We start from the raw sequence: 15,690 nt of genomic DNA, 5'->3' as shown, positions 1-15,690 counted from the left end.
AAGCTGAAGCCTGAACTCCTTTTTGCTGGACAGCTGCAGGATTCTCCTGCCAGTGCTCTCTCCGCCTTTTATAGCTGATTTTCTTTCAAGACCTCCAAATAACTTCTTTGCTGGCAACCAGGCAGTGTACTTACTGGCCAGTAAATTAATTTTACTAAAACTGGCAGAATTACTAGACCTTATCTAAAAGCTTCTTTTTCACACCCAGACAGCTAAACGAAGCTGTTGATCAGTGTGCGGGTTATCTTGGAGTCCAACATGAACCACAGCTCAATAAACTAGGAGTCCCCCTCTACTAACCTTAACACCATCTTTAGGCAAGACTTAACTAGCCCAGCCATAAACTGGAACACCTATGCCTCTACAAATATATTCAATGCTCCATGAGTACCACAGCAAACTTCCTGAATCACTTTGTAAAGGCGCCAACATAATGACTCTTATCCTAAAACACAACGCGACTGCTACTCATCTACTGGTACCTCTCTCTATTCAAACTAGATCACTGCACTGTTTTATTCCCCATACAGTCTCAGTACAGACCACCGACCAACCAAGCAATCTTCAAAGACTTCTTCAAAGTCATTTTTTTTTTGTGCTTTATGATGACTTCAGATGGCTTAACAGTCCCCGACCCTATGACAGTATTAAGCACATAACCCAAAGTTACTACTGCAACAATATCTCCTGTACAGAAAGTTAAGTGTTCATATTTGCTACAAATGCTAAGATGAGAAACAAATCCTTCTCATGGAATTCAGCTACAAACTGTACAAAAGGAAAGCCCTCATAGACCAAATGCACAGGTCTCAAACGTCAAATGATCAAGAAGGCTAGGCACTCTCAGGCAAGGGTTAAAGTATCTAAAACAAAAAGAAAGCTAGTCAGTGCAATGAGTAAAGTAGCGTAAGCAGCTTCCTTACCTAGAATCATGCTGGTCTGAGGACTACTTGAGGCCGGAGGGCTACTTGAAGCCTGAGGGCTATGAGTTTGAGATTCCTGCCCTAAGGAATAAATAGAAATTCAGTATTACAATCAATCTGAAAAACGTTTGTACAGCTGTGTTAGGAACTTACCATAAATGTAGATGTCAAGCAGTTTCACTGCTGCAGTCCTCTTTTTTTGGCACATCCTGGCCTGCAGATAACCCGCTGTCAGTTAGTCTTCCAAGTCTTACAGGACAAAAGAAAAAAATTAGGTACATTTGACACAGTCAAGACCCCATGGTGGAGAAATATACTTTTGAGGTGGCCTGAGATGGACAAACCCCTTGAGAATTACTTAACTGAAGGTATGAATATAACACGAGAGGCTACATGGATAGAAAGGCCGAGAGAGCAGAAGCATGTACTTCGACACGGGTGTAAACTACATCCAGTATCTAAAGTTCTGAGAGATATTCAAGAACCAATATCACTCTAACCTTTCTGGGGTCAAGGTCCCTGGAGTGTCACCAAACGAGAATCTTCCAGTTTTCTAGGCAACATTTTCTTGTGATGGGTTTCCTAGCCTCCCCCATCAATTTAAACACATAGTCTGAATATCTGGGCCCATCTGAAGTGACACCATGTTTTTTTTTCTAGGTTGTTCAAGAAAGGGAACGACCGTTGCCTGGGCCATAAAGGAGCTTAACAGTCATTTCTTGTCTTTTGTCTTTCACTTTAATTGGTACCTCGGGGATAAAGGCACAAGAGGAAAAGCATGAATGAAATGAATTGTCAAACACTGGGAAAAAGCATCAGTTTTCCAGGACCCTGCAGTTGTTACTGCTGTCTCTCCTTTCTCTTTCACTATGAAGAGTATAATGGCAATCAAAGGTATGGGAGGAAAAGCATACATCAACTGAACTACCCAATTCTGGGAGAAGGCATCTGACTTAAAGGCTTCTCTATTTTGATCAGTACCCTGGGAAATCAAAGGTATGGAAGGAAAAGTGTAACTGAACTGTTGTATTCTGGGCGAAGGCAACCCTGGAGTTGCTAAGCTTGTGCAAAAATTGTCTCAGCTGCCTATTCAGATGGGATGTAAACAAGCCTACATTTAGTACACCCTACCTCCTGATCAGATCCAGAAATATATCCTCATTTAAACACCCATTTGTGGGGTTTAAATTTGTTTAGCCTGTCCACTACTACATTCGGTACTAAGTGGCAATCATGGACATTCCCACTTCTGCAGCTATTTCCAAAGCTTGCATGGTTAACCTGCAGAATCAACAGAGAGTTCCTCACTACTTATGTACCACATGGCCATGGTAGTGTCTGTCTCCACTTGCAGCTCCCCCGCCTTTAAAGTGGTGAGGAATGCTTTAAGGGCCAGGATAAGTGACATCACCATTTCAATGTGAGACTCCAGTGACATTGCGAAAAACATCTTCCAACTCAACTAGCACTGGAGGAAATACTAATGACCTAGGTTCCAGCAAACCAATGGAACCCCTAATTATCTCTGTTGGGATCTAGAGTTTTCACTGGATTCCCAATGAAAAAAGTTTTTTATCCTATGAAAGGCATCTCCAAAGGAAAAATTCTCTCGTGGAGCAGTATTGTGCTTGTGTCAAAGTTTTCAGCTGAAGGCAACTGACCCATATATGCTAGCTCATCACCATTAGAATCTGGGGAGTAATTTGTCCAGGTGCTGATACACCCTTCACTTTTACGGGACCCCCAGTCATCCATGTGTGTCTTCAGCTCGGGTCTCTTGGACTTAAGGACATAAAGCTTTCAGCTAGCTGGACTAAAGAATCAATAGAAGCCCAGGAGACTGGCCTGAGGCACCGCTTTATATGCTGTGGTAAACTAGGCTGCATCTCTTTGGCTTTAGATGCCTTGTGCTGGACAATCAGATATCCTGATCCTTGAGGCCTCAGGACACAAGCAGGAGACTGGGACCTTAGTGCTAACTCCAGGAATCTGCTCATCAACAAAATTCCTGGGGAATCCCACACATACCCTCTGAAATCATGCTTCTGATGCCGAGGGGTCCTGTAATGTCCTCAGTTTCCCAATGCTTATAACTTTTGTCTGAATGTTTTTTTCTAGAAAGGAAGGCATCCAGAGTCCTTGGCAGACAGCACAGAGTCACAAATCCAGGCACGCGCACCTTTTTTGTTAGTGAATGCCTTGGGATAAAAACAGCACAGTGAAGAAAGGAATCCATATTTTGCTATCCGCTAATGCAAAACAGGCAATTACTAATGAAGTCTGTGTGTGGAATGTGCTTTCCACATAGAACACAATTACTGACTAAACTTCCTCTATACTACAGTTGGAATTAAAATCAGACATTCACTAGGTTGGAATTAAAATTAGACATTCACTAGGTCAACAATTACCAGTTAGAAAAGCTGACAAAAATCCCCTTTGGGGTCTTATCTTGCACTCCAGAAGTAGGCTGATGAATGGACTATACACACAGCAGAGTGTGTACATAGCAATGCTAAATGCACAGCAAGATCGATGTAAAAATGGTATTGGCTGACACACCCTTTATACCGCAGACGTGTTCACATCTCAGTGGGACAGCTTCTGCAAAAGCAGTGCAGGAGAGCAGAGCTCTGGAAGACTGGACAGCAGTGAACTATCTGCAGGACAGGACATCCCAAAGAAGTAAGGACTATAACAAAACACTGAGCTTTTCAGGAGCAAGATCAAATCCTGCCAACTACAAACTGAAAATTGATATGTCAACAAAAGAACCAAAAGATATTCTTTAATAATGTAAACAAATTCCATCACACCCTGGAGTGAACAGAAAGCACAGTTGTGAATACTTACCATAAATGTAGATGTTCAAGTGTATTCACTGTTGCAGTCATCACACTTGGGTTATCCTGCCAGGGGTAACCCTCAGTCGGCCCCAATACCAGAGGCTTAGTTTTTCTGCGTCAGTTGCTGTCACTCCAGGACTGATGTCAGGTCGTTAGTGGTATAAAATCAGGCAGCCAATGCCATTACATTAGTTTTTCTTGCCACAACTGTCATGAGCCCCCAAATAGGGAGCTAGGTTATTGTTAAAGACCACCAACAGCAGAAAGTAATACCAAAAATTCCCTGTAAGGAGTGAGAGAGAGAGAGAGAGAGAGAGACAAGGGGGATGGAGGGTGGGAAACCAGGACTGCAACAGTGAATACACTCAAACATCTACATTTACGGTAAGTGTACACAACTGTACTATGTGCTTCATGTTTTACTGTTGCAGTCATCACACTTGGATTGATTCCCAAAGCTGAAGAAAAGGGTAAAGGCAGTGAAGACAACTGGGGCTGGTTAGGATGCCCTGCAAGACTGTGGTTGCAAAGCCTGCCCTGGATTTGGAGAAGGCATCCAGGTGGTAATGCTTGGTGAAGGTATAAACATAAGTCCATATTGCAGCCTCCAGGATGTCCCTGGTGGGGACCCCCTGGGAGGAAAACTGCAGAGGTGGAGGTTGCCCTGGCGGGATGCGTCCTGACCCCCTTAGGGGGCAGTTTCCCGTGGTGTTTGTGGCAGAAATGGAGGAAGTGTGCTATGCATTTGGAGACTGTTTGGATAGGGCAATATGGCCTTGCCCTCTGCCCCTGCTGCAAAGCTGACTAGCAATTGATCACTTTTCCTAAAAGATTTAGTCCTATCCAGGTAGAATCGGAGCTGTCTGTGCACATCTAGAGAATGCAGGATTCTTTCCCCCTTGTTTTGTGGGATAGGGAAGAAGGTGGGCAAATGAACTGATTGATTGAGAACCACAATGGACACCGCTTTAGGCATGAAAGTTGGGTTAGCCCTGAGACGAGTACAATGCCCCATTCGGGATGTATCTCACCAGACATCTGCAGCAATTGGAGAGACCCCAAAAGTTCCTCACCAAAAGGATAAAGGGACTCCAAAATCTGTCATATGCTGCCAGATTGAAGAAACTCCAGCTCTATTCAGTCGCATACCGTCTGCTCAGAGGTGACATGTGCCTGACATACAAGGCCATGTCCAACCCGGAATTAATGGACATGCTCCACCTCAAAAAATCCAAATCCACCAAAACCACTAGAGCAAGTGACTTAAACCTTAGCACGGATATAAATAGGACGTGCTGGAGGGATAGATTTATCACTCAGAGACTCCCTATGCTGTGGAATAAAATCCCGGTCCATGTGAGGCAGAGCACCTCGCTGACTCTGTTCAAGAGAAATCTAGACCTGTGGATGGGAGATCGTAGGTTTACCCCGGGAATCATCTCTGTGTCACTGCTGGACAGAGGCACAACAAACTAATGGGCACAGTATTTTTCTCATATAAGGGGTGGCGTAAGCCACAAAAATTTGGGCTAGGCTTATAAATGTCTTAGGGCAGATAGCCTAGTATAAACCTATGAACCTATGAACCTATGACAGACCCTGTTAGCATAGAAAGTGATGAAGGGATCTACAACCATGAGTGCTTGTAGCTATGAAACTCTTCTAGCTGAAGTGATGGCCAGAAGCAAGGTTGTTTACCAAGACAGGAATTTTAATTCTGCTGAAGCTGCAGGCTCAAAGGGGGGGTAAGTTTTCCCAACACAAAGTTAAAGTCCCAAGCTGGGGTAGGAGCTCTTCTGGGTGGCCTTAAATTGTTAGCCCCTCTAAGGAACTGTTTGATGAGAGGGTGTGAGAAGAGAGGTGGCTCTGTGCTGTAATGAGCAGAAATGGCAGAGGCATGCATTTTAATAGAAGAGAAGGATAGACCCCTGTGTAGTAGGTCTGGTATCCAGGATGAGAGGTAGGGAGGGCTGTGCTGTTTCAGATCCTTTAGCCTGGATCCAGGTGCAAAACCTTTTCCATTTGTCAGCATAGAATTTTCTAGTTCTGGGGCGTCTGGCCTCATGCATAACATCCAGGACTTGTTTGCTTAGGTTGGCAGCTGGAGGAGAGGTCAGGGAATAAGCCAGGCTGCTAGGTTCAGGGCCTGCAATTCTGGATGCATGAATTCTCCATTCTTCTGGGTCAGGAGTGTTGGGATCTGAGGTAGGTGCCATGGTGGCAGGGGTGACAGACTGCGCAGCAGCGAGTACTAGTGCTGGTGTGGCCAGTGTGGGGGGCAATCAAGACTGCCCTTGGTTTTTCCTCCCTTACTTAGTACCCTTGAAATTAGTCGTAGAGGGGGAAATGCATAGATAGAGAGGTTTACCCATTGGAAGGATAGAGCACCCACTTTCCAGGCCTTGTTGTGAGGTTCCCTGGTGCAGAATTTGCTGAGCTGGTGATTGTTGTGGGAGGCAAAGAGGTCCACCTTCGGGGTGCCCCATTTCTGGGTTACATGGTTGAAGGTTTTGTGGACTAGCTGCCACTCATGTGGGTATAGCAGGTTTCTGCTTAAGTTGTCTGCCAGAGAGTTTAGGGAGCCTGGCAGGAATTGTGCTAGCAGGTGAATTTGCATGGCTGAAGCCGTGTGCCAAAGGGTCATGGGGAGCCTGCAGAGAGGATAAGAGTGAGTTCCTCCCTGCTTGTTGATATACCGCATCACTGTGGTGGTGTCTGTTTTGATCACAAGAGGCCCCAAGGAGAGTAGGGGTCTGAAAGCTGTCAGAGCATGCTGAACAGCTAGCATCTCTTTTTGGTTGATGTGCAGATGTATTTGATTTGGGCTCCAATGGCCCTGAATGCATCTGCCTTCCAAGTGTGCACCCCAGGCATAATCTGATACATCTGTGGTGAGGGTCTGGGCGGCACGGGGTTGAGAGAAGGGAAGACCCTTGTTGTGAGATCCTGCTGCCCACCAATGAAAATCTTTGCTTAGACAGGGTATCATAGGTATGATAGTTTCCTGGTCTTGAGAGTGTTGACACCAAAGGCTTTTTAGGTACCACTGTAGTTTCCTCATATGCAGGTCTGGCATATGGAATGAGTAGAATGCAGGAGGCCATGAACCCTAGAGCTTACAGGATTTTCCTTGCAGATAACTGGGTTATGGTGGCTAGTTGGGAGAAGTAGCCTGTCAGGTAAGGCTTGTTTTTCAGGAGTAAGTAATGCCATCTGGGATGCTGTGTCCAGGCCTGCTCCCAGGAATACAATTTTTGAGTAGGGACTAGTTTTGATTTCTTTTCATTTATAGTAAACCCCAGGGAGGTCAGTAGGTCCTTTACAAAGGTCAGTTGCTGTAACAGCTTTTTCTGACTGTCTGCCTGAATCAGGCTGTCGAAGTAGAGTAAATTTGTATTTTTCTTTGCCTGCAAAAAGCAATGGCTGGAGCCAGGCATTTTGTGAAAACTCTGGGAGCAGTGGATAAGCAAAAGGGAAGTGCAGAGAACTGAAAGTGCATAGATGCTGCCCTGAAACGTAGATGTTTTCTGAAAGTTTCTCTGATTGGGATGTGTAGGTAGGCCTCTTTTAGGTCTAGGGTGGCTAAACAAGCATCGTTGGAAAGCATAGGAAGAAGCTGCAGGAGAGTGAGTATTTTGAATTCTGGTATCAACAGGAAGGTGTTTAGAATTCACAGGATTGGGTGCCAGGTGCCCTCTTTTCTGGTACCAGTAAAAGCCTTGAATAGAAACCCTGGCCTATCTGATCTGCAGGAAAAAACTGTAATTTCTCTCATAGAGAGCAGGGAATGGACTTGTTTTTTGGCCTCTGCCCACTGGTTTGGAGGAAGATCTGGGAACCCTTCTGGGGTTGGCAGACTGTGGAAATAAAATTTGTAGCCCTGGGACACTATGCTGAGGACACATCGGTCATTGGTAATAGAGGCCCAGTTGTTTGCATGGGAGTTTTCCTCCTAGCGACACAAGCAGGTGGGCAGAGGTAAGGGGTGGAGGTGTAGTCATTGTGAGTTCTTTCTATAAGGGTGTGGGCTTAACACTCCCTGTTTTTGAAGTGGAGGAACTCCATCGCTTAAATCTCTGCATTCCCTAGGACTGGTGTTTTTTTTTTGGGGGGGGGGGGGGTCTGCTTGCCCTAGGTCTTGGTTTAGCTGGCCTGGAGGGGGGCCTGAAAGGACCAGTGCTTGGAGGGGCAATGCCTACTGAACCTCGGAGGCTGGATCTGTAAGAAGTCTAACTGTCTGCATAGATTTAGCTTTTTCTTCCATCTTTTTTTAAGACCTCTTCTGCCTTGGTGCCAAGCAAACTGTCTTTGTTCAATGGTGCGTCCAATAGTTTTGATTTGTCATGGTCTGGCAAGGTCTGTTCCTTAAGCCAAGCATGCCTTCTAAGTACAGAACCAGTGACTGCTGACCTGCAAGATGCATCTAGGGTGTTAAAGTCGCATTGCAAGGTGCGCGTTTAGTAACTTGGCTTGCAGAATGCATAAGCTCTTGTAATTCGTTATTTTCTGCACAAGCAGGAAAGGTAGATATTTTTTGTTTGAGGAGTTCCATGGTATGTTGCTGGTATTTCAGCATGGAACTGACAATTTAGTGCTCTAATGGCAAAAGTTGCAAAGGTGTATACTTTTTTACCCCACATGTCTAAAGCTCGTGAATCCCTGTCTGAGGGGGGTGGGATTCTTAGCTGTGGTTGCTTTCATTCCTTTAGGTCCTTGCGAGATGACCTCTGGGTCAGCAGTAGGATTTTTGAAAAGGAATTTGCGAGAGTCAGGGACTCTAATACCTATCAGGTTTCCTGGGAGCAGGAGGCAGGGTGTCTGGAGTCAAACTGGATTCCATAAAGACATCATCCACATCATCCAAGACAGGAGGAATGGCTAAAGGTCTGTGCTGTGGTAAATCTAAGAATTCCTTGAGTCTCTTTTTGGACTGAGGATCGTCCTGACATTCCCACTGGAAATGCTCCCTTAAAGTATGTACTGTTTGACCTACTGAAAAATCCTCTGGAGGAGAGGCAGAAGGAATGGATTCCTCTGCATCTGAATCCTCATAAGCAGATAGGGGTTGCATGCCTTCATATTCAGAAACCTCAGAGTCATCGGACTCCTAGTCAGATAAAAATGCTGGGGACAAGTCTCTTTCTTTTGGAAGGGGTAGGCTGGCTTCTCCTAATAAGCACAAGGGTTCTGCCATTTTAAGCATTTGATACTGAGGCATGGAAGCAGATACATGCGCTTGGGGTTGTCATTTTTTTAGGCGTAGTTTGTACACTGGGCCTTAGAAACTCAGTAGTTTTAGAAAGAACTGAAGACACGAAAGAAGTCATCAGTTTGTGTTGAGTATCGGTAGTGCGAAGAACTTCCCCGGAAGCCGGTGCCTGCTCAGTGGCTCCGGACCCATTCAAGGTAGAGACATCTGCAGGATCCTTACGGACCCCAAACGGGTCTCAGTAGCGGCCTGCGAATCCACAGAAGCGGGCATCAGGGGCTGTGAAAGTGCCTCACTGAGGACCAGAGAACTGACAACTAGCTTAACAGAAGCATTGTCAGCAGTTTTGGACCTGTGCGGTCTGTCTCTGTCATTATCCTTAAGTTTTTTCAGAAGATCGGTAGTCGGATGGCTTACGAAGCCATATCGGAATACGGGGACTGAGCGCAAAAATATTTAGCTACAATAAGGGCCCGATGACATATTGTTCTAGCACTGAACAAAGTACAAAAGCGACAGTGAGGTACGTCATGGTCTGGACTTAAACAGGTGACGCAGCAATAATGGAAGTCTCAGTGTGGTATTTGCTTTCCACAGGCGAGATAATTGTTAACTTTTTCTGACATCGGTTAGAACAAGAAAAAAGGATCCCCAACGGGGTACTTAGCTTTAGAAGACTTCAACTTCAATTTGGAAATGAAACTCAAGTAGCGGCCGACTGGCACTTGTGCGAAAGTACAGTTTTGTACCTACCATAAATGTAGATGTCCGATAGATATGCAACTGCAGTCATAACATATGGGTTGTCCTGCCTCAGGCAGCCCTCGGTCGGCCGGATTCCAAAGTCTGGGTCCGACGTCGGCTGATGTCGCATTTCTCTCCGACGTCAGAGCGGCTGGAGTACATAAGCATCAGCCGACGCCATCTTCTTCAGTGTTTCTTGCCCCAGATGCCAGGTGCCCTCCAAGGAAGGCTGTAATCAAATTGGAAGAAAAACAGATTTCCAGACAAATAAACAAGCAATAAACAGATACACCATAACAGATATCCCCAGCTAAGGGTAACAGGGATATGAGTGGACCCAAGGCATAGAGGGGAAGGAGGGAGGGAAAACCCGACTGCAGTTGCATATCTATCGGACATCTACATTTATGGTAGGTACAAAACTGTACTATGTCCTTCAAGAATGCAACTGCAGTCATAACATATGGGTTGAATACCATAGCTTAGCTGGGGGAGGTGGAATGCTCTAAGAAAAGGATGGTGTAGCTATCAATCCCTGCAGGACTGCAGAAGCAAAGCCTGCTCTGGATCTGGAATATAGAGGAAGGTTGTAGTGTTTGGAAAATGTATGCACGAAGCTCCATGTAGCAGCTTCTAGAATGTCTTTTGTAGGCACCCCTCTTAAGAATGCAGTTGAGGTGGCTGTAGCTCTGGTGGAGTGTGGTCTGACATTGGCTGGTACACTCTTTCCATGGAAGGAATAACAGAATCTGATGCAATGTCCAATCCATTTTGAAATAGTCTGTTTGGAAATTGCTTTTCCTTGTACTCTAGGGGCGTAAGCTACAAAAAGTTGATCAGACTTCCTACTGGTCTTGGTTCTGTCCAGGTAGTAGCGAAGTTGTCTGTGAATGTCCAAGGTATGCAACAGTCTTTCCCCTTTGTTCTCAGGATTGGGAAAGAAAGTAGGCAGGTGAATGGCTTGATTTAAAGAAACCCTAGATACCACTTTTGGCATAAAGGTGGGGTTGGTTCATAAGGAGACCCTGTCTCTGTGAAAGATTATGAACGGTGGTATTGCCATTAGGGCCTGTAGTTCCGAAACCCTTCTTGCTGAGGTAATTGCCAACAGGAAAGCTGTCTTCCATGAGAGAAATTGTAAGTCCACAGAAGCTGCTGGCTCAAAGGGAGGTAGAGTCAGTTTTTCTAGGACAAAGTTGAGGTCCCAAGCTGGTACTGGAGCCCTTCTTGGTGGTTTTATATTCTTGATTCCCCTAAGGAATTGCCTTAACAAAGGATGTGAAAACACAGGTGGATCAGTGTTATATCTAGCTGAAATAGCTGAAGCATGTATTTTTATGGAAGAATATGAGAGTCCATTCTGTAGCATATCTGCCAAATATTCCAGAATGAGAGGGATGTTCAATAATGATGCATCATGACCCTTGCTGGTATTCCAAATGCTGAATCTCTTCCATTTTGCTGAGTAAACCTTTCTGGTGGATGGTCTTCGGGCTTCTGTTAGTATCCTCTGAACTTCCTTGGAGAGAGATAGATTGAGGTTATTCATGGGATCTCCCAAGCTGTTAGCTGCAGCGTCTGAATGTTGGGATGTACTGTCTTGAAGTTGTGTTGAGTCAAAAGTTGGGGCCATTGGGGAAGGGCCCACTTTTTGTTGTAGCATATGCTCCGTAGTAGTGGGTAACCAGTGCTGTCTTGCCCAGTCTGGAACTATTAGGATCCACTTGGGCTTCTCTGCTTTGATCTTTAGTAATACTGTGGTCATCAGTGGCAGAGGTGGGAATGCATAGATTTTTAGGAAGTTCCAGTTGAATGAGAGAGCATCTGTTTTCCATGCTAGTGGATGATATGTCCTTGACCAGAACTTTTGTAGATGATTGAGGTGGGAGGCAAACAGGTCTACTTCTGGCATGCCCCATGTCGAGGTGAGTCGTATGAAGATTTCTGGATGTAACCTCCACTCGTGGGGGTACAGGAAATTCGGGCTTAGGCTGTCCGCCAGCACATTGTCTTTGCCTGGAACAAACTGGGATTGCAACTGTATGTTTAGGCTCAGTGATTTTTCCCAAAGATTCATTGTCAGTCTGCAAAGGGGGTAAGAATGGGTGCCCCCCTGCTTGTTTATGTACCACATCACAGTGGTGTTGTCTGTCCGTATTAGCAGGTGGCCTTGCTGAAGTTGTTGTCGAAAGGCCTCGATGGCATGCATTACTGCCAGCATTTCTTTTTGGTTGATATGCAGATGTGTTTCCTTTGGAGACCATTGTCCTTGAATACATCTGCCCTCCATGTGCACCCCCCCATCCAAGGTCTGAGGCGTCTGTGGTCATGGTCTGTGTTATCTGAGGTTTTTTGAATGACATACCTGTGTTTGCCTGGCTTACCGAGGCCCACCATAGAAATTCCTTCTGTAGGCATGGAATGAGCGGTATGGTTGTCTCTAGGTTGTTGCTGTGCTGAGACCATAAGCTTTTTAGGTACCATTGTAGCTTTCTCATGTGTAGTCTTGCTAATGGAACCAGGAGAATGCAGGATGCCATGTAACCCAGGGCCTGTAGGAATCTCCTTGCAGTCATCTGGGTGAGCTTTGCCAAACCTTTGAAATAATGAGTTAACTTTTTTTGTTTGTCTTCTGTCAGGTAAGCCATTTGAGAGGCTGTGTCTAGTTTGGCTCCTAAGAAGGTTATTTGCAGGGATGGCTGAAGTCTTGACTTTTGGAAGTTGACTGTGTATCCCAGAGCCTGTAGCAATTGTATGACATAATTCAAGTTTTTTGTCAAAATCAGTTTGTCGTCCGCTTGTATGAGGCAGTTGTCCAGGTACGGGTAAATTTGGATCCCCCTGGAGCCTGCAATAAGCAATTACTGAAGCCAGGCATTTTGTGAATACTCTGGGCGCAGTAGATAATCCAAATGGCAATGCTGAGAATTGATAATGCTCTGGCCCTGTAAGAAATCTGAGGTATCTTCTGCAGCTGTGTCTGATAGGGACATGCAGGTATGCCTCCTTGAGGTCCAGAGTAATCAGCCAAGACCCCTTGCCCAGCATGGGAAGGAGTTGCTGTAGAGTCAGCATTTTGAACTTTGGTACTATGAGAAAAGTGTTTAATGCGGACAAATCCAGTATTGGTCTCCACTGAGTTTCTTTTCTTGGAACAAGAAACAGTCTTGAGTAAAACCCCTGGCCTTGTTCTTGTTGTGGAACTTTTTCTATTGCTTTGATCTGAGCAAGCAGAGAAATTTGCTTGATAGCCTCTGCCCTCTGGTTTTGAGGTAGGTTTGGCATGCCTTGTTTTCTTGGTAAGGTATGAAAGTGGAACCTGTAACCTTGGTCTATAATGTCCAAAATCCATTTGTCCTTTGTCAATCTGTGCCAATTGTCTGAAAACAGAGATAATTTTCCGCCCAAAGGAGCTTCTGTTTGCTCCTTGGTCAGCGGAAGTAGAGGAAAGTCACTGAGATTGTCCCTGTGGGGCAGGAGAAACCCCTGCGTCACTTCTTTGGTTTGTTGGTTGCCATTGTCGTCCCCTGTAGGAACCTCTTATTTGCCCTCTTCCTCGGCCACACCTGTTTTTACCCATTTGAAATCTTTCAGGATTAGGAAAGGACCAGTTTTTAGAAGGCCAATTTCTGCTGAATCTGGAAGGCTGAACCTGGAGGATATCTTTGACTGTCTGAACTGACTTGGCTTTTTCCTCAATGGACTTTAACACATCTTTAGCATTAGCACCAAAAAGCTTGTTCTTTTCCAAGGGTGCATCAAGAAGTTTGGCCTTAACATGATCTGGTAGAGGTTGTTCTTTTAACCATGCATGTCTACGAATGACCGCCCCTGTCATAGCTGCCCTACATGAAGCTTCCAATGCATCATATCCACACTGCAGAAAGTGATTGCTAACTTGCTGAGAATTATGTACAGCCTCCTGCAAAGATTTCCTATCTAAAGGTTCAGGAGAGGCCAAAGTTTTCTGTAAATCATCTAACAGGTAATCCTGATATTGAAACATATGAAAGAGACAACTGAGAGCTCTCATAGATAAAGTAGTGGAGGTGTAGACCTTCTTCCCCCATCTCTCTAATGACCTAGCTTCCCTGTTGGAAGGTAAGGGATTTTTGGAGGTGGTAGCTGAAACCCCTTTCGGTCCCTGTGAAATTGTTTCTAAATCAACAGCATGGGCCCTAAAGAAATGAGAATGTGTTTCTGGGACCCTGTATTATCTGTCAGGCTTGGCAGGAGCAGGAGGAAGAGTATCAGGGGTAACACTGGAGTCAGAGTATAGATCATCCAAAACATCAAGCACAGGAGGTATAGCTAAGGGCCTGTGTTGGGGCTTTTTAAGGAAAGTTCGAAGGCGCTTTCTGGAATCAGAAAATTCCTGGCCTTGCCACTTAAAATGTTCCTTCATGGAATGCAGAACTTCCCCAAAAGAAATATCCTCAGGAGGGGAGGCCGAGGGGATGGAATCCTCTGCATCCCAGTCCTCATAGGTCTGGAAGGGCTCTTCCTGGCTATCAGAGTGAACAGAGTACTCAGAATCTTTATCTGAAGGGAGAGGGTCAGAGGGTTCAACCCGGGGCCTCTTATCAGAAGGAGACTGGGATCCTCTCTCTGGATGGGCCTGGGAACCTCTGATCATGGAAATTAAGTCTGCGGCCATAGTCATGATTTGTGTTTCAGGAGTAGGCTGAGGTAAGGCTTTAGCAGTAAGGTGCTTGGTCTTGCTGGCTGCCTTAGCACGTGTGTAGGCCTTGATAGACATGGACATGGGAGGCCTAGCAGCTCCACGTGCAGGAGTGACCTTATCCACAGCAATGGTCTCGGGCATTTCCTCGGTTTCAGTATCCGGAGGAAAAACAATAACGGGCGTCGGTGTGGTCTCCGGTATCGGAGGTATCGGTAATGCGGTGTCTTCGGTTCGGAGCGGTGAAATAACCGCCTCAGAGGGAACCGGGGCACTCGCGGTAGGTTTTGGCGTGGTGTCGGTGGAAGACGCGGGCCGAGGATGTCGGTCCCGGTCTTTTCGTTTCTTGGGAGTCTGCGATGTCGGTAGTTCCAACGGCACTGTATAATCTAATTTTTCGCCGAAAAAGTCTTCAGCGAACTCCGCCCGGCGCCTGAGAGTGCGCTTATTGAAGCGAGCACAGGCGGCACAGGCCGAGACGTCATGGTCTGGGCCAAGGCAAGGAAGGCAGTAAGAGTGGAAATCCTTATGAGGTATTTGTTTACCACAAGACAAACAATTATTTACTTTTTCAGTAATTTCTGACATCGGCTGAGGCAAGAAAAGGTCCCCAACGGGGTACTTAGCTTTTTTGATGACTTTGGATTCGAAGAATACAGGAGCTGACCGACCGGCACTTGCGAACTGCTTCTGCTTCGGGCACCTCGCGGCAAGAAAGACTGAAGAAGATGGCGTCGGCTGATGCTTATGTACTCCAGCCGCTCTGACGTCGGAGAGAAATGCGACATCAGCCGTCGGACCCAGACTTTGGAATCCGGCCGACCGAGGGCTGCCTGAGGCAGGACAACCCATATGTTATGACTGCAGTTGCATTCTTGAAGGACATCTGCTTCGAGCTCCTCGGCAAGAAAGACTGATGTAATGGTGTCGGCTGCCTGATTTCATACCACTGATGACCTGACGTCAGTCCTGGAGTGACAGCAACTGAGGTAGAAATACTAAGTCTCTGATATTCGGGCTGACTGAGGGCTACCCCTGGCAGGATAACCCAACTGTGATGACTGCAACAGTGAAACACGAAGTACAGTTGTGTACCTACCATAGATGTAGATGTTCGGGTGTATTCACTGTTGCAGTCATTACACTTGGGTTATCCTGCTGGCAGGCTACTCGCAGTCGGCCTGAATTCCAAAGTCTAGGTCCGGCGTCAGTTGCTGTCTTTCCTGATGTCAGTGGATCAGGGGTATAAAAGATGCAGCCAATGCCATTTTCTTCAGTTTTTCTTGC

At 45.9% G+C, this 15,690-nt stretch overlaps 1 protein-coding gene across 3 annotated transcripts in view; it reads right to left on the bottom strand.

Moving 5' to 3' along the window:
• The window catches only part of SMARCE1 (SWI/SNF related, matrix associated, actin dependent regulator of chromatin, subfamily e, member 1), a 970,790-nt gene that overhangs the window by 157,975 nt on the left and 797,125 nt on the right, over positions 1 to 15,690 (bottom strand). For all 3 annotated transcript variants that reach the window (XM_044055001.1, XM_044055002.1, XM_044055003.1), the window contains one exon: positions 924 to 1,004. In XM_044055001.1, the coding sequence (XP_043910936.1) occupies positions 924 to 1,004 (81 nt within the window). The remainder of the gene's footprint in view (positions 1 to 923; positions 1,005 to 15,690) is intronic.

This window comes from Protopterus annectens, chromosome 13.part0, assembly GCF_019279795.1.
Source record: "Protopterus annectens isolate FY-2018-M chromosome 13.part0, PAN1.0, whole genome shotgun sequence".
In the NCBI taxonomy this organism is placed as follows: Eukaryota; Metazoa; Chordata; order Ceratodontiformes; family Protopteridae; genus Protopterus; species Protopterus annectens.
The sequence above is the reverse complement of the archived record's forward strand: the minus strand, read 5'-3'. Positions and strand labels throughout refer to the sequence as shown.